Source organism: Podarcis filfolensis, assembly GCF_964270895.1.
Source record: "Podarcis filfolensis genome assembly, chromosome: 4".
NCBI lineage: Eukaryota > Metazoa > Chordata > Lepidosauria > Squamata > Lacertidae > Podarcis > Podarcis filfolensis.
Window position 1 is genome coordinate 102,603,404 of NC_139607.1, and position 26,515 is coordinate 102,629,918.

General features: G+C 47.0%; 3 protein-coding genes and 1 long non-coding RNA gene across 9 annotated transcripts in view; 3 read left to right on the forward strand and 1 right to left on the reverse strand.

Annotated features, from left to right (window-relative positions):
* LOC310760721 (zinc finger protein 213-like) overlaps positions 1-15,903 on the forward strand; it is a 64,601-nt gene extending 48,698 nt beyond the window's left edge. Inside the window, exon 2 of the mRNA XM_083609790.1 lies at positions 14,293-15,903. Within this exon, the coding sequence (XP_083465916.1) occupies positions 14,475-15,875 (1,401 nt within the window). The 5' untranslated portion in view covers positions 14,293-14,474 and the 3' untranslated portion in view covers positions 15,876-15,903. The remainder of the gene's footprint in view (positions 1-14,292) is intronic.
* LOC310760712 (uncharacterized protein) overlaps positions 1-26,515 on the forward strand; it is a gene marked incomplete at its 3' end in the record, with an annotated part of 296,144 nt that overhangs the window by 23,406 nt on the left and 246,223 nt on the right. For 2 of the 6 annotated variants that reach the window (XM_083609768.1, XM_083609771.1), the window contains exons 2-3: positions 5,192-5,684; positions 5,881-5,962. In XM_083609768.1, the coding sequence (XP_083465894.1) occupies positions 5,283-5,684; positions 5,881-5,962 (484 nt within the window). In that variant the 5' untranslated portion in view covers positions 5,192-5,282. Of the gene's footprint in view, positions 1-1,142; positions 1,362-5,191; positions 5,685-5,880; positions 5,963-7,412; positions 7,895-26,515 lie in introns of those variants that run through there. The other 4 variants (XM_083609770.1, XM_083609769.1, XM_083609772.1 and 1 more) reach the window with 4 other exon arrangements.
* LOC310760850 (olfactory receptor 52E4-like) lies at positions 22,667-23,996 on the forward strand (the record flags this gene model as incomplete). The annotated part of the gene is made up of 1 exon (XM_083610059.1): positions 22,667-23,996. Exon 1 carries the CDS (start codon positions 22,965-22,967, stop codon positions 23,994-23,996), a length of 1,032 nt encoding a protein of 343 aa, XP_083466185.1. The 5' UTR covers positions 22,667-22,964.
* LOC310760992 lies at positions 24,865-26,104 on the reverse strand. The gene is made up of 3 exons (XR_014547160.1): positions 25,908-26,104; positions 25,667-25,783; positions 24,865-25,269 (listed from the first exon to the last, which is right to left on the reverse strand). It is a non-coding gene; the product is annotated as an uncharacterized lncRNA (long non-coding RNA).

The following is a 26,515-nucleotide window of genomic DNA, read 5'->3' on the forward strand; positions in this document are numbered from 1 at the left end:
TATATTAGTATAAAAAGCATGCATAGGAAAGTATTACTCATTTATGATGAAAATGGGATTTATTTATTTTGAACTTTGCTTGGTTCCTCCTTGGTGGCCAGTGTGATTCTTTCAGCAGGGCTAGAACTCAGGACCCGCTGCCTTGAGGGACATCTAAGAGCAGTTGGGCAGGGGAAAGGTCTCCCTTGGGAGGCGGTGGACTCTCCTTCCTTGTAAAGCCTTACTTTGGAATTACCCAGAGGTCCGGCGGTCCGCCAACCCCGTGGCCAGAGGGGAAAAACAATTCCAGAGACTTCTTGGTCAGAGAAAAGAGATTTATTGAGATCTGCGCAGAGGCAGCCAGTGGAGTCCTCTCCAAAGACTGGCTACAACGATACAAGTAAACAAGCATTTTTATACCTGAGAACATGTCCATCTCCCCAATTCCCTCCAATCAGCTGGCAAGGTTAAGCTTATTTCCTTATATGGCATATGGCTATCTGACTAGCTAAACGCCCCTCCTTCCCTTGTTCGTGTGTTCTTCTCTTGCGTTACTGCAGCAGAGAGCATGTGCAGAAAGCAACTGCAGTTTCTGCTTAGCTGAGAGAAAAAAAGGAAATGGGCCTCCCTGCTAGCAGACAGAAAGAGGAAGTTGGCCTCTTAGCAAACTCTCTCCCTGCTAGCCGGCAGAAAGAGGAAGTAGCTCCCAGCTTGCAATTGCGGTTTTTTGCTAGCTGCTTAACCACAACTGCAGAAGTTAGCTTAGGTGCAGATAGTATTGAGATTAACCCTTTCACTTGGAGGTTTCTAAGCAGAGATCGGACGGCCATCAGCCATGGATGCTTCAGCTGAGATTCCTGCATTGCTGGGGGTTGGACTAGATGACCCTGGGATCCCCTCCTATCTCTCCACTCCTGAATTCTAGGAGGAGCTTCCTTGCCTCCTGCAAAGCCCTTTTCCCTGCAGGCTCTTCCTCTGGTTTCTGGCCAAGGGAGGGAGATGCTCAGAGTCCAGCCAAGAGCCTCACCCCCAAAAGGATACCTGGGCATTGGCGGAGCCAGGGGGGCAACTGCCCCCCCCCCGAAATCCATAAAAAATAATAAGAATCTGAGGATCTGCCAAGCGAGAGAGGGCTGAACGAGGGAGGACTCGGCTTTGCAAGGGTTAAAGGGAAGTGAGCTGCCTTCCTAGAGAGGACAGGAAGCGGGGGGGGGGCAGGTCCTCCAGAGCCAAGGCCCCTCCCTCCCCAGTCCTTCCCTGCAAGGAAGGGGGGGTGTTGCATTGGTGTCTCTTGCAAGGGCTGCCTCGCTGCCTCCTCCTGGGATCTGGTGAGTCTCCTCTCTCTCTGGGATCTGGTGAGTCTCCTCTCTCTCTGGGATCTGGTGGGGGTCCCAGGGCTGCAGCAGGGGAGGGGGCCTGGGGGGCCTGATCTGCTCATGCAGGGGGGGGACCCCGAGTCAGGGAGAAGAGGGTCAGGGGTGCAAAGACCCCCCCATATGCTCCTGCTACCCAGAGGAGGAAGGAGCCCCGGGGCTGAGAGCCAGAGCTTTTTGCCAGACTCCCCAGGAGGAAGGTCAGGGAAGGAGAGAGCGCGTGCCGGGAAGAGGCGCCTGCCAGCCAGAGCCTGCCCACACCAGGCAGGAAGGCAGAGGTGCCTGCCAGCCAGAGCCTGCCCACACGAGGCAGGAAGGCAGAGGCGCCTGCCAGCCAGAGCCTGCCCACCCCAGGCAGGAAGGCAGAGGCGCCTGCCAGCCAGAGCCTGCCCACCTCAGGGAGGAAGGCAGAGCGCCAGGCAGGGGGGGGGGTCCCAGGGCTGCCGCAGGGGAGGAGGCGGGGGGGCCTGATTTGCTCCTGCAGGGGGGGGACCCCAAGTCAGGGAGGAGAGGGTCAGGGGTGCAAAGACCCCCCCATATGCTCCTGCCACCCAGAGTAGGAAGGAGCCCCGGGGCTGAGAGCCAGAGCTTTTTGCCAGACTCCCCAGGAGGAAGGTCAGGGAAGGAGAGAGCGCGTGGCGGGAAGAGGGGGCGGGACCCCAAGTCAGGGAGGAGAGGGTCCTGCCAGGGAGGGGCCAGGGCTGCCACGCTCTCCTTCCTGCAGATCAGAGGGTCCCAAACTCATTTGACCCTCCGCCCCCCCTTCAGAAAAGATCTCCCTTCTGTAAAGAAAGGAGTCCCTGGGACTTTAACTCTGTGTGACGTCGCTCAGCCTCATTGCACAACAGAGGAAACATCTGCAAATGGTTTTCCAAAGCTGGACGAGGAGGTGGGCTAGCCCCCCCCCCAAAAAAAACCCCACAGGAAGGAAGGAAGTTAAGGTGGGAGAGAAAGGCCAGGGATAAAGAGAGGGATCCCAGCCCAGAGTCTGGCTGCCGCATTGGGGACCAGTTTCCCAGTGTCTCCCAGGGCAGCTCCCCACGGAGGCCACGGCAGCCATCCCCTCGCACCCAGAGCAGGGCATCCCAGGACCACATCCTCTCTCTCCCAAAGGGATTGTTGCTGGCAAAGCAGCCGGAAATGAGCGCTGCTACTCCCTGAGCCTCCAGGGACCTTGGCATCAGTGGCTGTGTGTGTTTTAAGATATCTAATAGAATAATAATGTCCAGATATATTCCTGGCCCTCAGAGCAAAGAAAAAGGGACCCCACCCCAGGAGTCTGCCTTGAGAATGGCAGAGAGTCCAAGTGCAAGAAAAGGAGACAGAAGCAGGGGAATGGGGGTGGGGGGAAGCAACTCATGAGGATCCCCAGGTGAGGACCCCCACTAGAGCCAAGCATCCATTTTCCACAAGATACAAATGACTTCCTTGTCAGTCAGTTCTGACTTCATGCATTGACTGGAAGGCAGGAGCAACCAGGCTGATTCATCTCCCAGAAATCCCTTCAGTTGCCTCCACATTTTGCATTGCAATCTTCCTTCTAGGAGAGCTAAAGGCTGCTTCCTCTTCCTCCTCCTCCTCCTCCTCTTTCTTCTCCTTTTTAGAAAGGCCCTTTCCACCTAGCCTAGAGGATGAGGCCCAGACTCACCCTGCCCTACTGTGTTAAATATCTATTCTGTAGTTAACCTCCTTTTTTTTTTATAGATATTTTATTAAGGTTTTTAAAATGTTACAAAAATGAAAAAAGAAAAGGGGAAAAAAGAAAAATACAAAAATAAAAATAGTTAAAAACAATTCCATCTTTCCTTTGCTTGTCTTTCATTTGCTTATTTCCCGGACCTCCTCACACCTCCCTCTTTTGTATTCCAATTCAGTTTATTAATTCAGCAAATCCTTTCCCTCTTTGTTTATCCTAATCTTTCATTGCATTACCTTAATCTATTATCATCTTATCTTGTAGAAAACCTTCAAACTTAAAGCTTAAGTCTTATTTTTACCAACTTCTAATAATAATAATAATAATAATAATAATAATAATAATAATAATAATTTTTATTTATACCCCGCCCTCCCCAACCAAGGCCGGGCTCAGTGCGGCTTACAAGCAATAATAAAAACAAGTTAAATGATTACAACTTAATAACCATAATATTCTTTCCTAATTCTTTAAACATTTTTACTAGGGCTAAGCCATTCCATTTCAACATCCTTCTAACATTCATCAATTTTATAAAACAATCCTGGTAACAAAAAAAAGAAATAAAGACAATCCAATCTTCATCCAGCGTCCCTTCCTCCTGGTCCCGGGTTTTGTCAGTCCTAAAAACTAATTTAAAAAACAAGAACAATACACAACAACTTACATTTGTACTGAAATTAAACTAATCCCCAGCACCAACTAAACGTTTATCCCACCCCCAACAGAGGAAAAAACCAACACCCAGCATTGAAAGCGCCACAGATTAAAACTATTTTAAAAGATTTGCCCCAGCCCCAGAGTTTCTTCCAGTGAGTCTGGGCTCCCCAGGATTCACAGCAGGGCAATGTCCCTCCGGCCTCCGCGGGGTCTCTTCTGTTGAGCAGGGGGAGTCTGGTCCTCGCCCCCCAGGCCAGGTGGGAAAGGGCCTTGCAGGGAGCAGGTCTTCCATTCCAGCACTCAGGGCAGCAGCAGCAGCAGCAGACTTGGAGATTTGAAAGGATGTTTTAAATGTCTCTGAGATCTCTTGATGAAGGGAGGGAGATGCTGAGAGTCCCTCATGCTGGGGGGCCTGATCTGCTCATGCAGGGGGAGGACCCCAAGTCAGACAGGAGAGGGTCCTGCCAGGGAGGGGCCAGGGCTGCCACGCTCTCCTTCCTGCAGATCAGAGTATCCCAAACTCATTTGGCCTCCCCCCCCCTTCAGAAAAACAATGACTCCCACGAAATCTCATTTCTTTAAACAAAGGAGTCCCATTGCACAACAGAGGGAACGTGCAAATGGTTTTCCAAAGCTGGAGGAGGAGGTGGACTAGCCCCCCCCCCAAAAAAAGGTGGGAGTGAAAGGCCAGGAATAAAGAGAGGGATCCCAGCCCAGAGGCTGGCTGCTGCAACGGAAACCAGTTTCCCAGTGTCTCCCAGGGCAGCTCCCCACGGAGGCCACTGCAGCCAACCCCTCGCACCCAGAGCAGGGCATCCCAGGACCACATCCTCTCAGCCGGAAATGGGCGCTGCTACTCCCTGAGCCTCCAGGGACCTTGGCATCAATGGCTGTGTGTGTGTTAAGCTGTCTTAGAGAATAATCATAATAAATTAGCTGCCTAAATTTCAAAGATGTATTTGGCCCCACCCACTTGGCCCTCAGGGGGTTGGCCAGTTACACACCTGGCCCTCAGAGCAAAGAACAAGGGACCCCACCCCAGGAGTCTGTCTGGAGAGCAGCAGAGAGTCCAAGTGCAAGAAAAGGAGACAGAAGCAGGGGAGTGGGGGTGGGGGGAGAGCAACTCCTGAGACCCCCGAGTGAGGACCCCCACTAGAGCCAGGCATCCATTTCCCACAAGATACAAATGACTTCCTCGTCAGTCAGGTCTGACTTCATGCACTGACTGGAAAGCAGCAGAAACTAGGTTGATTAATCTCACAGAAATCCCTTCAGTTGCCTCCACAATTTGCATTGCTAGAAGGCTAGAGACATATTTCTTCTCCTACTCTTCTTTCCCCCCCAAAAAGATAGCTAATGGTCTGGGATGTGGTGCAGTCCTACCCTGCTTCCCAGCAAGACTCATCCATGCTTGCTCAGGGAACCTTTTTCTTCTCCTGATATTAGACAACTTTTGTAACAGAACAATGTATTTGCTTTGTAGGATTTGCTAGAGCTTTTCATTAAGACGGACAGAACTTGGCAGAAGACCAAAGGGTTCCTTCCAATCTCTCAGAGGCTTCCTGAGAGCACAGATGGATGAGCGAGACTCAGCTGGCCCTGAAGCAAGAAGAGACCTTGCCAACCAAACTGGGAGCAGTGGGGGATTCTGGGAAAACTCTGTGCAGAAGATCCTGGGTGAGGAGGACACCCTCCGCTCAGAGGTGCAGAGCCAGCAGTTGAGGCAGTTCTGCTGCCAGGAGGCCAAAGGACCCCGAGAGGTTTGCAGCCGACTCTACCACCTTTGCCACCAATGGCTGAAGCCGGAAAGGCACACGAAAGCTGAAATGCTGGACCTGGTGATCTTGGAGCAGTTCCTGGCTGTCCTTCCACCGGAGATGGAGAGCTGGGTGAGGGACTGTGGAGCAGAGACCAGTTCCCAGGCGGTGGCCCTGGCCGAAGGTTTCCTCCTGAGTCAGGCAGAGGAGAGAAAGCAGGTGAGAGAGACTTTCCTCTGGATACTCCCAAGGGGCTCCAAACAGGACAGAGAACATCCCATAATGCTCTCCTGATGGCCCATGCTTTTTCTGCAAGGCATCCATGGAATGAGATCTCACACCCTTCAAGTCTTTGTCATTCTCTTTCTTATTATTTTCCCCCATTCTCTGTTTTGAATCCTTGTTTCTTTCTCAGGGAAAGGATCTCTTTGCAGAAATGGACCTGGATTCCTGTGAGGCAGAGAGGCCTCTGTTGGACACCAGAGAGCGACCACTGGGTAAGGAGGAAGGTGGTTTTTCTCTGTTTGGTTTCATTCTGTTGGTTTTCCAACTCATCTGAGGGTTCTTTTCATCTTGTTTTGGGGAGAGACAGTTGGGAGGAAGGGTCCAGAGGAAGGGAGATGTATTTTTGCACAACTAACATATGAAATGGGCACAAACGTCCAAATACTCTCAGCAGGTAAGTCTTTCTCAAAGGCCCATCTGTAGTTAGAGATGCCCTGTTTCACCTGTGAGAGAATCAGGTACTCCTGGCGTCCTGCTTACCTTTTTTCTTTTGCAGGTGACAGAAGGATGCCGGCAAGACTTCCTGATCCATCTTTTCATGGGGGCAGAAGGGAAGCAGCGGCTGTGGAACCAGATCAGGTCAGGGGAAGCTGCCTTGTGGGGACAGAGACCGGGGGATGGAGCAATGTCATGGACTGTTGGGCACAGAGGAGTGGTGGGAGGATGCAGCCGGGGAACCAGGAAGGGATGATGGCTGAGAGCCGAAGGAGTGGAGGTGGAGGAAGGATGAGCGGGTAGAGGGAGAAGAGGGAGAAGTCTGGGAAGAGGAGGTGTCAGAAGCTAAAGGGGTAACAGGGCTTAGTGAGCTGGGAGACTCTGTGGCAGAATGCAGTGCAGAATCAGAGGCAGAAGAGGAAGGAGGCGAGTGGGAGAAGAAGGTCGAGAGGCAGAGGTGAGTCAGGAGAAGGAGGAGCCACCGGGGGCTCCCTCTCCTTCTGCCAGAAGCCACCCTCCCAGCTTGTCTCTCAGAGCCAGGAGACCCCCTGCAATGCAGGAATCTCTGATAGATCATCCAAGACAGATGGCCATCCGAAACAGGCTTATTTTATTTCTAGATTGATAACTGAATGCAAAAATTGGTTTCTAAGCAGTGGACAAATGAGAACAAATAGCGGCCTGGATTCACCTAACCAGCCCCATCCGCTGGAAAATGGGGCCTGCCCCCCATTCCTCCCCCTCTCCATGCCCCCATGAACCCCTTGAATTTGGCTCTAGGGCATTGGGAGGGAACCTTCCCAGAACAACTCACGAGAAGAGGAGAAAGTGGATCCTTCCATTGGGGAAACTGGAACGCTTGCGTAGGTGGAATGACTTGGGAAACACAAGGTGGAGTTCCACCTATTTGCACAAAAACGGATACCCATAATTAAAACACAGAATAAAATAAGCACCCATAATTAAAATGTGCTGCAAAACAATCCTATTGAAACAACACTGCAAGGAAACAACAGAGCATTGTGTAGCAGATCATATTTCTGCTGTCTCAGAGGAGGACATTTCCCTTTTTCTTTTAGGGTCCAGTGTGCTTTGAAGATGTCGCTGTTCGTTTCACGGATGAGGAGTGGGCATTGCTGGATCCTGACCAGAGAGCTCTGCATAAGGACGTCATGGAGGAGACTCGTGGGATCGTGGCCTCTCTTGGTAAGGCTCCCTGTGGGATCATCATCGTTGTTGTTGTTGTTTAGTCGTTTAGTCGTGTCCGACTCTTCGTGACCCCCTGGACCAGAGCACGCCAGGCACTCCTGTCTTCCACTGCCCCCCACAGTTTGGTCAGACTCATGTTTGTGGCTTCGAGAACACCATCCAACCATCTCGTCCTCTGTCGTCCCCTTCTCCTTGTGCCCTCCATCTTTCCCAACATCAGGGTCTTTTCCAGGGAGTCTTCTCTTCTCATGAGGTGGCCAAAGTATTGGAGCCTCAGCTTCATGATCTGTCCTTCCAGTGACCACTCAGGGCTGATTTCCTTCAGAATGGAGAGGTTGGATCTTCTTGCAGTCCATGGGACTCTCAAGAGTCTCCTCCAGCACCATAATTCAAAAGCATCAATTCTTCGGCGATCAGCCTTCTTTATGGTCCAGCTCTCACTTCCATACATCACTAATGGGAAAACCATGGCTTTAACTATACGGACCTTTGTTGGTAAGGTGATGTCTCTGCTTTTTAAGATGCTGTCTAGGTTTGCCATCGCCTTTCTCCCAAGGAGCAGGCGTTTTTTAATTTCGTGACTGCTGTCACCATCTGCAGTGATCATGGAGCCCAAGAAAGTAAAATCTCTCACTGCCTCCATTTCTTCCCCTTCTATTTGCCAGGAGGTGATGGGACCAGTGGCCATGATCTTCGTTTTTTCGATGTTGAGCTTCAGACCATATTTTGTGCTCTCCTCTTTCACCCTCATTAAAAGGTTTTTTAATTCCTCCTCACTTTCTGCCATCAGGGTTGTGTCATCTGCTTATCTGAGGTTGTTGATATTTCTTCCGGCGATCTTAATTCCGGCTTGGGATTCCGGCCCTTAATTCCGGCCCCACGTTGGGCGCCACATTCATCCAGCCCAGCCTTTCGCATGATGAATTCTGCATATAAGTTAAATAAGCAGGGAGACAATATACAGCCTTGTCGTACACCTTTCCCAATTTTGAACCAATCAGTTGTCCCATATCCAGTTCTAACTGTAGCTTCTTGTCCCACATAGAGATTTCTCAGGAGACAGATGAGGTGATCAGGCACTCCCATTTCTTTAAGAACTTGCCATAGTTTGCTGTGGTCGACACAGTCAAAGGCTTTTGCATAGGGATCATCATATTAGCCTGGAAATTCAAAAAATACCTCTATGTGACCAACCTCATCTATTTTCACAGAGCTCAACAGAGCCCCCTATAACACCTGGGAACCTAACACCCCCACAATAAACAGTAACTTACAGTTTTTTCTTTGAACAATCTTCCTCAAATTATTCCTTTTTCTACCACGACCGGGCTGGTCTGAACTGCCCAAGCCATCTTAAATGTCAGCTTCAGAATTGTTAGGAAAGATAAGTTGTGAAGTTTAGAGCTTACAGGGTTAACAGCTCAGAGTGTCCTGCATCTGGGGAGGAGCTTTCTCAACATCTGGGAAAGCTGTTTCTTTGTTCTTTCTGACTTTCGTTGTCTGCTGAGGCAAGGAAGACGCAATGTCTGCATCTTCCGATGGTTTAGTAGCAGTGATGCTGATGACACTAGTGATGAAGATGCTTTACAAACTTAATCTTTTCCGGAACAGGGCTGCTCTTAAATCGATGTACCACTGTAGTAATAATAATATTTTTTATTTATACCCTGCCCATTTGGCTGGGTTGCCCCAACACATATATAAATATGGCTTCCAACACATTTATAAACATGAAACATAAATAATAATAATCTGATCCCATATAAAAAGAACATTAACTTTAAAGTGAACAACTTCTCCTAGTGGCCAAAATTGTGGAAACCTTTTGTGAAAAGTGTATTTCTGAGGTTTGATGGCACATAACACCACTTTTGTGTGGAGTAATACCATTAAATTATATATCAATGGAAAGATAATTTAATGAAGAATGTAATGAAAGAATTTTTATGAAAGAGTATTTATTAGAACAGCAGTCATAACCATTTATTAGAACAGCAGTCATAACCATTGGCAACCTTTAGCTTTAATTACGGCCTTACAATGCCTTCCCATGATATGAACCAAGTTTTTAGTTCTGCAGCTGTAATAACGTGAAACCAAGATTAAATTATTGCCTCTGTTAATTGGACTTTATTGCTGGGTTGCTTCTGACTAACAAGTTTCTTTAATCGGCTCCATAGATTTCTGATTGGGTTAAAGTTTGGGCTATTCCCAGCCCATTCCAGCAGTGAAATATCTTTATCCTGAAAGCACCTTTTGCACACAGCAGCAACATGACATGGAGAGGAATCCTGTTGAAGTATAAAATAGAATATATATATATATATATATATATATATATATATATATGTGTGTGTGTGTGTGTGTGTGTGTGGAATGTTTCCAAGGGGTTGCTCGAGAGCAAGCAGGCAAATATCTCCCTGCTTGGCTGTGAAGCCTTTCTTTTGCTGCCAAAATAAACCTTATCTGTCCGGAGCGCCACTCTCCCGTGGCTGACTCAGTCGCTGGCAGAATCCGCGAGTGGGAAGTTCCTAAACTTTCCCCAGCAAAGCAGCTTCTTGATGCCCAGTCTGCACCTCCCCTCTCTGCACGGATGCTTTCTGCGCAAGGAGAGCGTGGGTAACGAAGGACCCCTCTCCTCCCCGCTTTGGCCAGGCAAGTTGTCCTGGCACGTCTTGCCTCTTCCGACTCCTGCAGCTCCGCTCCACTGGAGGCGTGTTTACTCTCCTCCGTTGAAGAGGGGCTGCTTCCCATGATCCCTGGAGGCTCTCTGTAATCCATTCGGCTTTTCCTCTCTCCCTCCTGAACCGATGGCAGTTCCCTGACAATATGCTTCAGCATCTGGGAAAAGATCACCTGAGGAACGCTTCAGTTTGGGCGCAAATATTTCATTTATGCATTTTAGGGCATTTACATTCCCATTAATGATGTAAATTTTGCCCACACCTTTTGCTGCCGTAGAACCCCAGATCAACACACTATCTGGGTGTTTCACGGTCGGTGTAATGCAAGTAGGATGTAAATCTTCTCTGATTCTTCTTGCGTATACATGCCATCACTACCAAGCAAGGAGTTTTGGGTCTCATCACACCAAATAACATTGTCCCATTGTTCCGCTGTCTAGTTAACATGGGTTTAATCTTTTCAACCTTTGCTTGAGAGATGACAATGGCTTCTTCCTTAGAATTCTAACATTTAGACCAGTCCTTGCACTCAACTTCACATTACATTGCGCCATGTCATCTTGTATCCACCCAGATGATTTTCTTCTGTCATGTAGGGACAGTCTCTCCACTCGTCCATCATCACTTGCCTTTGTGCACCTTTCCCTGCCTTTACCGGTCTGATTTTGTAGTGACCGAGTCTCCTTATACCTCTTCACAAATATCGAAATGCCAGCTTTGGTTAAGTTTTTCCTAATATTTCATCAATTTCTTCATAACTGTAGCCTTGTTCACTTAACAGTACAATTTTACATCGCTTTCTGTTTTGTTTTTTTTATATGATTTTTATTAATTTTCCAATAAAAACAAATTTATAACATCATTAAACATCAAAAACTCGTCACATATATTTTTTTCTTTTAGACTTCCATCAACATGTCTGATAATTTTCCGTAATTATCACAGATTGCATTATATATATCTTTTCTTCCCATGTTGTTTAAACAATATTTCTACCAAATCTTCTTACAGAGCTTCTTGAAAACTTACAAACGTTATATCACTATCACAAATATTTTTAATATATTCTGTAAATTTACTCCAGTCCTCAGTGAATCTGGTCTTGTTGGTTGCGAATCCTCCCTGTCAATCTTTCCAGTTCCGCGTAATCCATTAATTTCGATCTCCATTCTTCAATCGTAGCATTTCTTCTTGTTTCCATTTCTGGGCCAAAAGAGTTCTGGCTGCTGTTACTGCATACAGAAATACTTTCTGATCATTCCTTTTTATTTCACCACCTAATATTCCTAATAGAAATGCTTCTGGTTTTTTAACAAATGTATATTTCAGTATTTTCTTTATCTCATTATATATCATTTCCCAGAAGCACTTCATTTTTTCACGTTCCCACCACATATGATAAAATGTCCCTTCTTTCTTCTTACATTTCCAACATTTATTACTCACCTTATACATCTTACTTAATTTAACTGGTGTTATATACCATCGATATATCATTTTCATAACATTTTCTTTAATTGTGGTACATGCCGTAAATCTCATCCCTTCCTTCCACAATTTTATCCAATCATCAAATTGAATGTTATATCCAAAGTCTTTGGCCCATTGAATCATAACTGATTTAACCTCTTCATCCTTCAAATGCCATTCTAATAATAATTTATACATCATAGATAAATTTTTAACTTCGTTATTCAATACTTCTCTTTGAAACCTAGATTCTTTTTCAGAATAGCCTCTTTCTGCAACCTCTTTTCTAAACATTTCATTAATCTGAAAATAATGCAGCCAATCGTTTACATATTCTTTCACTTCTTCATATGGTTTCATTTTCCACTTCCCTCTTTCTCAATTAAACTTCCATATGTTATCCACCTCCCAGTCATATTGATCTTTTTAACACTCATCGCCTCTAATGGTGATAACCAGTGTGGTATTTTTGGTTCAAGTAGGTTTTTGTACCTACCCCATACCTCAATCAGAGATCCTCTAATAATATGATTTTTGAAACCTTTATGCACTCGTTTTTTTCCATACCATAAATATGCGTGCCAACCGAATCTATTGTCATATCCTTCCAAATCTAACAAATCTGTATTTTCTAATTTCATCCATTCTTTCAACCAACATATGCACGATGCTTCATAATATAATCTCATATCTGGCAGGGCCAAGCCTCCCCTCTCTTTTAAATTTGTTAAGAACTTAAATTTTATTCTCGGCTTTTTGCCCTGCCAGATATATCTTGAAATCAAAATCCATAAGATGCCACCAAACAAATAAAAGTCTGTGTTAAATCTCAGAGAGGGGAAGAGAAGGAGAAGGGCAAAAGCCTCCCCCATCAAAGATACAAAAATGGCGCAGTTCGCTTCTTTGTATCCCATTCAAATACTCCGCAGAGAAGGAGGCGGGGGGGTGTATGAACTTCAGAGGGCAAAAACACTCCTAATTCCTCTCAAACTTCTTTTAAACTTCCACCAAATTAAGGTAAAGAAACAGTATTTTCCCTCTTAGTATCTTCTGTCTCTCTTCACAGGCTAGAATTAATAAATCAGTAGTTTTAAAGTCCGTCGCTGCCAATTGCGCAGATCTTTTTAAAAACAAAAGTAGAAAGCTCTCGGAGTCTTCTCCCCCCGACGTTTCCCACCGACTCACTGATAAGACTATTAATTGCCTTCCAAACGACTCTCCCCCTTTTCTCTATCTTTATAATCCTTATACTCCTTATAGTCCTTTAAAAGGCAGTCAAATAAATTATCAGTTTAATCCGTTTGCATTGACTTACGTTTTTGTCCCGCTCTGAAGATTGTTCTTGTGTGTAGTTTAAATTCCAGGCAAGGCTGATCTCCTTTTTTTCCACCTTACCCACTTCAAATTGGCTCTAATCCATGGATTTGTATTTTAAAAAGTCCCAATTTGATTTCTTAATGTTTGAGAGCTGATCGCTTCTGTGTGCAAGTTCGGAGCTTCACTCTTGAGGGATAGAAATGGCCTCCTGCTGTCCGCTTCTCTACCCCGCCGCTCTTGTCGCCTCCAAAAAAGAGGTTACCGTATTTTTTGCTCCATAGGACGCACCGGCCCATAGGACGCATCAAGTTTTTTTGGGGGGAAATAAAGGAAAAAAATTTTATTCCCCCCCCCAGGCGCTTGTGGTGCCGGCAGCGGGGAGAAGCGCTCTTCTCCCCGCAGCCCACCTTCAGACCAGGTCCGGGGACAGCGGGGAGACGCGCTGCGCCTCCCCACTGTCCCCAGAGCTTGCGGGGCAGGCAGCGGGGAGAAGCGCTCTTCTCCCTGCCGCCCGCCCTCAGACCAGGTCCGGGGACAGCGGGAAGACGCGCTGCGCCACCCCACTGTCCCCGGAGCTTGTGGGGCAGGCAGCGGGGAGAAGCGCTCTTCTCCCTGCCGCCCGCCCTCAGACCAGGTCCGGGGACAGCGGGGAGACGCGCTGCGCCTCCCCACTGTCCCCAGAGCTTGCGGGGCTGGCAGCGGGGTCTCCCCTCTCACTCTGCAGGCTTCAGCGAAAGCCTGCATTCGCCCTATAGGACGCACACACATTTCCCCTTCATTTGATATAGAGCGAAAAATACGGTACTTGGCAGCTGGAGGATAAGCTCTTGGACCGTGCCAGGATCCTGCCCCTTGAATATCCTTTCAAAGGTGTTTGGGGAGCTGCAGCACTCTTGCAGCACTCCCTTTTTCCCTCAAAAGCTGGATTCTCTCAGCACTGAGGAATCCCACTTGCTTCCACTCCCGCGATCGCTGGAAGCCTCCTCAACTCTTTGTGCCATTTCTATAATTTTATTATGTTTTACAAGAACACAAAAAAACCAACCAACTTGATAGCAATCACAAAAGACACTGACAAAAGTCAACCTAAGCAAGTTGTCCTTCTTTTTTCTGGTTATTTGGCTATAGCATTAGATAGAATATGGGTAATTGAACAATTTCCGTTGATACATAATTTTATGATATTACTCCAAAAGAAGCAGTGTTATGAGCCATCAAACCTCTGAAATACACTTTTCTCCAAAGGTATTCCACAATTTTGACCACTACTGTATATCAAACAAAGCAACATTCAGCACCTCAACAGAATCTCATAATAAATATGTTGGTTAATGACAAACAACAAAGGTAATAAACACACACTGAACTCCCTTCAGTTCTTCTTCATTTGTTCCTGAGGCTCTGATCCCTTTTTGTCTCCATGGCAGATTGTGATGAATCAGAAATCAAGAACGAAGGTGACCACGATAAAATCCCCAGAGAGGAGAAGCCACGTAAAAATTTGGAGTGTGGAGAAAGCTGCAGTCAGCCCTCCCATTCCACTTCCCATCAACAAAATATCCTTGGAAAGAAACTCTATCAGTGTGTGGAATGTGGAAAGAGCTTCAGTATGAGCTCCTCTCTCACTAGGCATCAGAGAATTCATACAGGGGAGAAACCCTATCAGTGTGTGGAATGTGGAAAGAGCTTCGGTAGGAGCACCGATCTCACTTCCCATCAGAGAATTCATACAGGGGAGAAACCCTATCAGTGTGTGGAATGTGGAAAGAGCTTCAGTAAGAGCTCTAATCTCACTTCGCATCAAAGAATTCATACAGGGGAGAAACCCTATCAGTGTGTGGAATGTGGAAAGAGCTTCACTGAAAGCTCCAAACTCACTTCCCATCAAAGAATTCATACAGGGGAGAAACCCTATCAGTGTGTGGAATGTGGAAAGAACTTCAGGAAGAGCTCCGATCTCACTTCCCATCAAAGAATTCATACAGGGGAGAAACCCTATCAGTGTGTGGAATGTGGAAAGAGCTTCACTCATAGCTCCAACCTCACTTCCCATCAAAGAATTCATACAGGGGAGAAACCCTATCAGTGTGTGGAATGTGGAAAGAGCTTCAGGAAGAGCTCCTCTCTCACTTCCCATCAAATAATTCATACTGGGGAGAAACCCTATCAGTGTGTGGAATGTGGAAAGAGCTTCACTGAAAGCTCCTCTCTCACTTCCCATCAAAGAATTCATACAGGGGAGAAACCCTATCAGTGTGTGGAATGTGGAAAGAGCTTCAGGAAGAGCTCATCTCTCACTTCCCATCAAAGAATTCATACTAGGGAGAAACACTATCAGTGTGTGGAATGTGGAAAGAGCTTCACTGGAAGCTCCAAACTCACTTCCCATCAAAGAATTCATACAGGGGAGAAACCCTATCAGTGCTTTGAATGTGGAAAGAGCTTTAGTCAGAGCTCCTCTCTCATTTCCCATCAAAGAACTCATACAGGGGAGAAACCCTATCAGTGTGTGGAATGTGGAAAGAGCTTCAGTCACAGCCACAATCTCACTTCCCATAGAAGAATTCATACAGGGCAGAAACCCTATCAGTGTGTGGAATGTGGAAAGAGCTTCAGTAACAGCTCCTCTCTCACTTCCCATCAAAGAATTCATACAGGGGAGAAACCCTATCATTGTGTGGAATGTGGAAAGAGCTTCAGTCAGAGCTCCCATCTTTCTTCCCATCAAAGAATTCATACAGGGGAGAAACCCTATCATTGTGTGGAATGTGGAAAGAGCTTCAGTAGGAGCACCGATCTCATTTCACATCAGAGAATTCATACAGGGGAGAAGCCCTATCCGTGTGTGAAATGTGGAAAGAGCTTCAGTAACAGCTCCTCTCTCACTTCCCATCAACGAATTCATACAGGGGAGAAATCCTATCAGTGTGTGGAATGTGGAAAGGGCTTCACTGAAAGCTCCAAACTCACTTCCCATCAAAGAATTCATACAGGGGAGAAACCATATTAGTGTGCGGAATGTGGAAAGAGCTTCTGGAGGAACTTAGTTCCCTCCGCCTCTCTGTCCTGAGCCTGTGCAGCTCAGGAGACGCTGGAGGGTTACCGGACCCAGAGGTAACCCCAGCTTCCTCTGACGGGGCTGAGAGTGGAGCACCTGCAGGCAATGGGTCCTCTGGTGCCTCCATCACCAGAGCAGACTCAGCTGGTGTCTGTACCTGAGGATCCAGCACAGGTGAGGACCCTTCAGGCTCATTCCCCAACCCTGGCTCAGCTGGTTCTGGAGGCGAGGAATCCTGTGCAGGTTGGGATTACTTAGGTTCGGCATCTGAATCCGAATCCCAGGCCATCACACCCGGAAGCAAAGTCTCATTGCGCTTTCCTTTACTGAATCTGAATTCAGTGCGCTGTCTGAGCTTTGCAGGGAATTGGAATTCTATGTTTGTTTGGTTTAAGAAATCTGCAGGGATTGTTGTTTGCCTGTCACGGTGTGGGAGGACAATCAACCCTGTCTGAAGTTGGCAGAGTCTGGGCAGTTTAAGCCCAGAACCAAACACCTAGACATCCGTTTCCAGAATGTGTTTCAGAGTATCCAGTTAGGCTTGGTGAGACTGCAGTACTGTTCAAGCCAGAAGAACCTGGCAGATGGGTTCATGAAACCTTGCGCTTTCAGCGTCATGGGGAGTTCTGTAAAGGTCTGTGTTTGGGGTAAGTGGTGAAACGTACGAGCCCCCAGCAGTGCAGGACGAGAGGGGGTGTGATGGGGAATCAAAGCTTATAGGCTTAACAGCTCAGAACCCATCGTCCTGCCTGTTCTGGGGAGGAGCTGTCTCCAACTTCTGGAGAAGCTGTTTCTTTGTTCTGTCTGACTTTCGCTTTTGCTGCCGAGCAAGGAAGCAAGATGCCTGCTGTCTCAGATGGTTTGTTTATTTTTACTGTTCTGCTGTAAATAAAGCTGTTAGTTTTGAACAACAGCGTGTGGACTCTATCTTCTGCAAGCTTACACACCAAGCAGCTAGCGCTGTGCACACTCTGCTACAAGTCCGGAAAGCCGAATGGAACACAGGGAAGTGTGCCGGACTCCACAACACTTTGCACCTCTAAGGAGTCTTCACCCAACTGGTGGATCGGACCCTTCTGTGATGTAAATGTGGTGAACCAGTTCCATCTTCCACAAAGGTTTGCCTTAGCCTTTGTACTGGAACATCCTGGCATTTGGACTCTGTCCAAACTTCTCACAGGAAAAACTTTCCACTGCTTCAAACACAGCAGTGCCACCTGCTGGTTGCAGTGATGGTTGGGATGACGTGGCAGCCAACTCCCCTTGCTCCTCCTGCTTTGGAGATTTCACCCCCTGAACAGGAAACACCCCCCTCGTTCACTCTTCCTCCAAAAGCCTCCCTTTTGTGGAGCTTTCGGTTTCAGGAACACATCCCTGCATGGTCTGGGATACTGTATCAGCTTTCCCCGGGGTGTAAACTCTGGCAGTCTGCTCAGCAGCCCCCGCCATCTTGAAGTGTCCATCATGTGATGCAGCTTTAATTCCTAGTATACCAGTCACAGAAAATTGCTGATGTGTTAACCAAGCTAAACCTGATGGATGCTAACCCTGTAGACACACCAATGACAACAGGTTATCAGGTAGATGACACGGAAGAAGCATTTTCTGGCACTACACTGTACAGAAGTGTGCTAGGCAAACTAAATTTCATTGCCAGATATTCAAGACCTGACATTGCAGTTAGGTGTAACTTGCTAAGCAGACAAGTCAACAATCCTACTGTTAAGGATTGGAAAGCTCTGAAACACGTAGCACGCTATTTGAAAGGCACTATGCATTACAGACTGACATTTAACAATCAGAAGTCTGGTGGTCTTGAGATATTTGCTGATGCGAGTTTTGGAAGTGACACTACAGACAGGAAAAGCACATCTGGAGTTTGCTATATGTACAACCAGGGTCTATTTGATTGGTCGTGCAAGAAGCAAACAACAGTAAGTTTAAGTTCTTGTGAAGCTGAACTGAATGCATTGTCTTATTCACTTGTGGATTGTGAATGGTTGTTACAGTTGTGTAAAGACATGAGAATTCCTGTCAAATGTCTAATCCAGGTTTATCAGGACAACAAAGCATGTTTGGTTTGCTGACTTCTGAAGGTTGTAAGCAAAGCACGAAGCACTTGCAATTGAAGCTGCAACATGCTAGAGAATGTGCTCAGAAAGGACTCATAACGGTGTCCTACATGCCAGGTAATGAAATTCCTGCTGCTTTATTGTCCAAGGTTGTTCCGAAGGATCAACACTGTACCTATGTACAGAAATTGGGTTTGTACTGATAATGTACTGACACGCTGCCCAGTGGTGTTCACAGAAAGGGGGAGGATGTTAGTTTCTGTTTCTCACTGTGCAGCTGTGTGGAGTCCCAGGACTCTGTTTACATTCCAGAGACCTTGCAGTCTCACGGGAAAGGGAGACGGGATGTGGCGTTAGTGGTTTCCTGTTTCCTTTGTTCCTTAGTTCCTTTGTTCAGTTGCTCTCTGCTTTCATAGAGAGAGGATGTCTTTTCTGTTCTGCGTAGTTTAGAAATAAAACTCTTTACAATGTAGCCGAAACTCTCGGCTCTTCCCTGTGCTGGGAACCCTGCTGGATAGAATGTGCTTGAGGCCTTATCAAAGGCTCAGGTCAGGACCACAGGTATGAAATTTACGGCATGTAATACCTTAAGAGAGAATATTATGAAAATGATATACAGGTGGTACATGACACCAGTCAAGCTTGCAAAAATCTATCATTTGCCCGACAATAAATGTTGGAAATGTAAAGAAAATGAAGGTACATTCTTTCACCTTTGGTGGACGTGCCCAAGGATTAAGGCTTTCTGGGAGATGTTTATAATGAAATGAAAAAGGTATTTAAATATATCTTCCTGAAGAAACCAGAGGCATGGTTGGCCAATTGGTGCCAAGGAAGGATAGAACTTTCTTTATGTATCTACAACAGCAGCAAGAATACTCATTGCAAAGTATTGGAAGACACAAGATCTACCCACCCTGGAAGAATGGCAGATGAAGGTGATGGACTATATGGAATTGGCTGAAATGACTGGCAGAATCCGAGATCAGGGAGAAGAGTCGGTGGAAGAAGATTGGAAGAAATTTAAAGATTATTTACAAAAACATTGCAAAATTAATGAATGTTAAAATGATGTCGGAATGAAATTAAGTGGTTTTAGCAGCAATGTTAAGAAGGAGGATGTAAAAATGGATTGTTAACAGGTGAAAATGTAAAGCTATAATATATTAAGATAAAGAATTAAGATAAAAACAAAGAGGGAAAGGATTTGCTGAAGTAACCATTTGAACTGGAATACAAAAAAGGGAGGTGTGAGGAGGCCAGGGAAATAAGTGAATGAAAGGCAAGACAGGGAAAGATGGATTTATTTTTAATTGTTTTTATTTCTTCTGTATTTTGTATTTTTTGTTTCATTTTTCTATTTCTATTTCTTTTTTACTTTTGTAACTCTTTTTGAAACTCTAATAAATATTATTAAAAATATATATATATATATCAAAGGCTCAGGTCATTAAACACGTCGGAGGCCTTATCGGCTTGGCCGAGCGGAGATTCTGACAAAGATTCACAAAATGTTTAGGGGTCTGCATACCCCTGCGTACCCCCAGGAAAAAAGCACTGGATCTAACCATCATCTTTCTTTTTTCTTTTACAAACATTTTATTGGTTTTGAATGAATCATAGAATTATAGAGCTGAAAGGGACCCCAAGGGACATCTAGTCCAGCCCCCTGAATGCAAGAAACTCAGCTAAAGCATTCATGACAGAATGAACCACGCACATCACAAACACAATAACAACAGTTATGTAGAAGTGTCCACATATAGTTCAAGTAGGAACCAAGACGAGTGACCAGTGGAATGAATAAATGTTTATTCCCAGCATCTAGTGCTTAAGCCAAAGGGAAGTACAATCTCCATATTGATGCAGTGGGAAGGGGGTGGGGTGGGGAAACTGCCTGTCCAAAGAGAAGAAGAGAAGGAGGAGTTTGGATTTGATATCCCGCTTTATCACTACCCTAAGGAGTCTCAAAGCGGCTAACATTCTCCTTTCCCTTCCTTCCCCACAACAAAGACTCTGTGAGGCGAGTGGGGCTGAGAGACTTCAGAGAAGTGTGACTGGCCCAAGGTCACCCAGCAGCTGCATGTGGAGGAGCGGGGAAGCGAACCTGGTTCACCAGATTACGAGTCCACCACCCTTAACCACTACACCATGCTGGCTGATGTTGTTTCATTCCCCTTCTTTTTTTTGTTAAGAGTGTATATTAATTTCCCAATAAAAAACATCCATTTGAATCCAACCCTCTGGAACAGCAGGAAATAAACTTGCTTCAGATAGTTGAAGTTGCGTTCAGATAGTTGAAGATGGTTATCATATCCTCTTTTCCAGGTTAAACATACCAAATTGCCTCAGCCATTCCTTATAAGGCTTGATTTCCAGTTCCTTGGTCATCTTGGTTGTTCTCCTGGTATATACATTCCAGAGTTAGATAAAAAAGATTCATACACTTTCTGATAATGAAGTCCCTCCTGCTTCCATAAAAGATTGCCTATAAATGATCATACCTGTGCTATCTGGAGTCAACTGGATTCATAGAGGTTATTATAAGATGGGTCAGCATCCCTCAATAAGGTCCTGAACATAGAACAACCCCCTGGATGTCCACCCCTTCTACTGGAGATATTTGTTTTGATCATGAAAATCCAGAAATGGGATTAGTGGAGATTTCTGAGGACCTACAGTATTCCTCCATCTCTTCCATGTTTCTCAGGTTGCACACAGAAATGACATATTTATATTGTTCTGTATGTAATACTGTAATAGACTGCTTTAACAAATGATGGTCAAGTTTCTTTCCTAATTTTAATCATATCTCTGGCCTAATAAAATCTGGAACTTTTGATGCCATGTTATTCTGGGTTTCTAGTCCTGAAAAAGCAGGGATTTATTCAGTGGTGGTGACCCTTTTTCAGCCTCAGGGCCATGTTTTCTTATCAAAAGCTTTCTGGGAGCCACATCCCAGAGGTGGTTGTGGCAAAATGGGTGTGGTCAGACATATACCCCACTTCATCCAGGCAACCAAGAGCAATTATCATAGTTTCAAGACAGATGGCAGCTGGGTAAAATCACTTGGGGAGAGTGCAGAATGGGGCCAATGAGGGATGTGGCCTGGGCAGGGTCCTGAGGGCAAGACAGAGCTGCCAGGAGGCCTGTACAGTGGTACCTCTGGTTATGAACGCTTCTGGTTACAAACGCTTCAGGTTACGAACTCCGCTAACCCAAAGTCGCTGCTTTTGGTTGTGAACTTTGCCCCAGGATGTGAACGGAAATTGTGCACAGGAGTCGTGTGCACAGTGGGAGGCCCCATTAGCGAAAGCGTGCCTCAGAATAAGAGGCTTAAGAACGGACCTCCGGAATGAATTAAGTACGTAACCAGAGGTACCACTGTTTCCAGGTATGAGGTTGGGGGGGGATTCTCCTTGTGGTTTCAAGAAATCACACCAAATCCCCAATCAGTAGAACTTCATTCAGTAATGCATTACATTTCTATTAGGACACAGACTATACAGCATAGGCAAAATATGCATAATCTTAGCTGTTCATCCTTTACTCAACCACTTTCTGCCTTGTCTGCACTTCACCATCTCTCATCAAGCCATAGTTCATGAAAAACACTTACCCTCCCCATTTGATTTTAGTATCTGTGTCAGAACCCTCCTGGAGTTGTTATCTGGAGTTGTTTTTCTCTTTAACAATCAGCCATTAATTTCCCCTTTAACTGGTTTTTACTAGTCTTGTGGTCAGTTCCCATTCCTGTGTATGTTACACTGGCCTCACTTAATAATGGGCCTAGCCAGGGTCTTTTTTCCAGCCGTTACAGGATTCTCTGTGAACTCCCTCTAGCTGTGAAGCTGTTGTCTCTTTCAAGCTACCTTCTGTTCCACTCTTCCCAAGTCTGCTGGAGATGTAGAATGATAAAGAATCCGAAGCCTGGAGGTGGGATTGGGGTCCGCTCTCCATAGTCCCCCTGACTCTGTAAACTTGGAAGAGATGCTCCAGGTCTGGGCAGTTTGGATGCCATGGGAATTGGGATGGAACACGGCTCTTTCTACAGTGAAACAACCCCCCCGAGATGTCCACCCTAGCGCCTCCACAGAAACACTATAAATGCTGCTTTCTGGTCAGCCAAGTGGAGTCAGATCTGAGGGATGCTCCTCCATCCACGATGCAGCTGCCAGTAGACCTTTGACTCTGTGGCTCAGCAGAGCACACCTTGCTGTGTTGATCTGTAGGTGAGCTGGCAGAACAAAAGGTCCTCTCAAGGTGAGTGGAAAGGAGGGGAGTAGTAGAATCATAGAACTGACAAGTTGGAAGGACCACAAGGTGCTTCTAGTCCAATTCCCCACATTGAGGGACTTTTTCGCCCAACATGGGGCTTGACCCTGAGATTTAGAGGCTGAGATGGGGAGGGAGGGGCAGTTGCTGGGACCATTTTTTGAAGGAGGAGGAGAGCAAGTTACCTCTCCTTCCAAGGAACCTTTGTTGCAATTGGCATGTCCAGCTCCGGTCACCGTGTCTCAAAAAGGGAGATGTAGAGCTGCAAGAGGTGAATGAGAAGATCAGGGCGTGTGGTGGTGGAGGAATCAGGTTCCCCGCAGAGAAAGGCTGGTTTTAATGAAGGATACATTAGTGGGAAATGTGGTGGTGGTGGTGGGGGACACACAGCAGAAGAATACAGAACCATGTACAGGATGAGGAAAGTGGAGAACCGCCACCCCCACCAGTTTTGTCAGACTAAATTGGCCCAATGAATTGATGGGTGGGAGATGAGGAGCAGACAGGAAAGTTCCTCATACAGCAGCGTGCAGACTGCTTTTTTCATTTTCTTTGTTTGGACACAGGGACCTACACTCTGGCCAAATCCAGCTAGCAGGCTCATCCCCTCCACACAAACACACAATTGTTTTCTTAACATGAAACAGGATTGCTAGGCAAGGGTCTATGTGTCCATGAGGAGCCATGGAGGAAAATGCTGGCCTGTTTTCTTCTTCTTGGCAGGGTCTCAGTGACCTGTTCTCTGGCTGGGTCCAGGAGGAGAATGCCACTGTCTAATGCCACCCACTTTTATTCCCCCACGTTCATCCTGCTGGGGGTCCCGGGGCTGGAGGCGCTTCACTCCTGGATCTCCATCCCCTTCTGCCTTGGCTACCTCGTTGCTCTCGTGGGCAACTGCACCATCCTCTTCATCATCAAAACGGAAGCCAGCCTCCACCAGCCCATGTTCTACTTCCTCTCCGTCCTTTCGGCCATCGACCTGGGCCTCTCCACTTCCACTCTGCCCAAGATGCTGGCCATCTTCTGGTTTGGCCTTGGGGAGATCAGCCATGGGGCCTGCCTGGCTCAGATGTTCTTCATCCACAGCTTCACGGGGATGGAGTCTGTCGTGCTGCTAGCCATGGCCTTTGACAGGTATGTGGCCATCTGTGACCCTCTGAGATACACCACTATCTTGACCAAGACAAGGGTAGCCTGGATGTGTGCTGCCGTTGTGCTGAGGACATTCTTATTTGTGCTGCCCATTGCCCTGTTGACTCTCCGCCTGCCATTTTGCAGCGATCACGTCATCCTTGCCCATACCTACTGTGAGCACATGGGCATTGCCAAGCTGGCCTGTGCCGACATCCAGATCAATATGATTTATGGCTTGTTCACTATTACCATCCTCATGCTTGATGTGGTCTTCATTCTTTTGTCCTATGTGCTGATCTTGCAGTCTGTTTTCCGGCTCCCCTCCAAAGAGGCCCGGCTCAAATCCTTGGGCACTTGTGGCTCTCATGTTGCAGTCATTTTTGTCTTCTACACTCCTGCCTTCTTCTCCTTCCTCACCCACCGCTTCGGACGCAACATCCCCCATTATGCACATATTCTCATTGCCAATCTCTACGTCATTTTGCCCCCGGTGTTCAACCCCGTCATTTACGGCATCCGGACCCGGGAGCTGCGCAGGAGGATCCTGCAGTTCTTCTTCTCCAAAAGGGCGCCTTTGTCCAATGTCTCCTGATTATCCTGCCTTGCAGGGGGTTGGACTAGATGACCCCCAGGGTCCCTCTCCACTCTACGATTCTATTTTGCATTCCTACAATCTGTTGAGTGGGAATTCAGATATATAACATGCTCTACGTAATCCGAGTGTTTTGTAAGGCTGGGAGAGAAACCTCAGAGAGCGGTTGCTGCCAATCAGTGTAGGCCATCCTGAGGTAGATGGATCGACGCTCTGATTCAGAACTCTCTGCAGTTCTTTGATCCTGGCAAGCTGGACTCTGGCCCAATTCACTGCAGTGCAATTTGGGGCAGCGGATCAGGAGGGGCAAGAACTTTTCAACAATGTGCACCAGAATTGTTGTTGTTGTCGTCCTGCCTTTCTCTCTGACAGGGGCTCAGGGCACAGAAATGGCTCCTCTTTCTTGAAGGGCCCCACAGACCTCATGAGACACCCGAGAAGATTCCCTTGCTGCTTTTTTCATAAATCAGCAACAGAGGTTGCATTTCCTTACTTACAGGAGGGCTGTTGCTAAAGCACATAACATGCCCTTCACGCTTAGTTATGTATTAGGTACACAGGCACAAATTATTGTGTGTGTGTGTGTGTGCATATTTGCAAACTACCCCCACCTCTGAGCAGTGAGACTCCAGGGGTCCCAGGTCCATATAGTTTTATTTACTCACAAATTCAACCAGAGTGGAGGGGCTCACAGCATTGACACCCCCAGCAGGTCTGGCTTCTCCATCTGTCTCAGCTTTGGCTCCGGCACAGAGGAAGCCGGTCTCTGGGTCTCCCACAAGTGTCTCTGGGTCTTGCTTTCCAAGCAAGTGTCTCTGGGTCTTGCTTTCCAAGCAAGTGTCTCTGGGTCTTGCTTTCCAAGCCTCCCCCATTAGCCTGGGTTGCCCCCCCCCCCTGCTGCAGCTCTTGCAACCCAGCTCCTTCTTTGGGGATGCTGAGGAGGACACTCAAGTGGCCAGAGAAGGCCCTTGTCTTGCCAAGAAACCTGTCTGTGGGAATCGTGCATCCATAATGCTATGGAAAGGGTTAATGTCTTCTAGAATTCTCTGGTGTCACCAGAAGACAAAGCTGTTTTTTTCCAGTTAGGTCTGTTATCAACTGCAGAGGATGAGTAGCCTTGGGATCCTCTTGGGGAGATGGAAGTGATGAAAGGACTGAATCTACTTGCTCTGAGATGGGGGAACCTTCGGGCAAAGGCCAGCAACGAAGGGATGCTGTTGGCCGCTAGTTTCTGTTCCTTCCCACTTTCCCAAAGGGCGTAACATCTGAGGTCCTGTGGGTGGAAAGAGCGTCTCAGGGTCAGGGGCCAGCCTGGGCCAAAACGGCCCTCAGCTGCCCCCACCACAGAGTCCCTGGCTCTTGTCTATATTATTGCACTTTATGTGTTGTTTATGTGCAAGATAAACATTTGATATTGTGATAAGAATAGATAGAAGAGTATTGTTCATGTGAATGCACAGCCGGTTACGTCTTGTGTGTTTGTCCATTCCAGGAACAGCATTCCTGACCCAGATTTTCACACGAAGTCCCTAAGATGATTCCCTTTTCAAACAGGATATGTGAATCTAAGCCAGTAGGGTCCTCCTCTCCGGCAGACGGACAACCCCTTCCCCAAAGCCACTCCCTCCCCCACTTCCCCCTGGGGGTCTCCCACACCACCCATCACTCACCAGGATGGCTTTGGAAATCTCCTGCTTGGAGCACTTCAGGGTTCAGAGCCCCCTGAGCTGAGCTGCCTGGCAGTTCTGGATCACCTCCGGCAGGTACAGCTGATCTTCCTCCAGCAGCTGAAAGGCAAAAGTCAGGCTGTCCATTCCTCACAAAGGGAGGGTCTCTCCACATCCGAGAGTGCAGAGTGGGGGCCAAGGAGGGCAGGTCTGAGTCCCTGCTCTGGTTCTCCCCAATACTCACCCCTGGGGGAGGGATGTGCAACTGCAGCACATCTGCAAAGAGAAGGACGTGGGGACAGGTGAGTCCGTCCCTGAGCACCTGGCAAGGCTATTCCAAGAGTTTTCTCCTGGATTCCAAGTCCTACTGCAGGGGAGGAGGGACATCCCAAGCCTTGGGGGCCAATCCTGGCCTCCTTCAACCAGAATGTGGCTCTTCAGGTCAGGGGTAGGCAAACTAAGGGTTGGGGGCTGGATGCAGCCCAATCGTCTTCTCAATCCGGCCCGCGGACGATTCGGGAATTAGTGTGCATCTCTGGGTTATTTGTGGGGTATAGGAATTTGTTCATCCTCCCCCCAAAAAATAAAGTCTGGCCCCCCACATGGTCTGAGGGACGGTGGACCGCCTCACGGCTAAAAAAGGTTGCTGACCCCTGCCCCAGGCTAACAAGATGGTCAATATCCAGTTCCACTCCACCCTTTTAAAATTTAAATCTCAAAACAGATCCCAACTTTCAGAGCATGTAAATCACATGAGTGGAAAGACCCCTGCGCCACTCACAGAAATAGGACTATACTTCCTTCTCCCACCTTTAAAGTAAACGTCTACGTAATGAAACCGAATCGACCCAA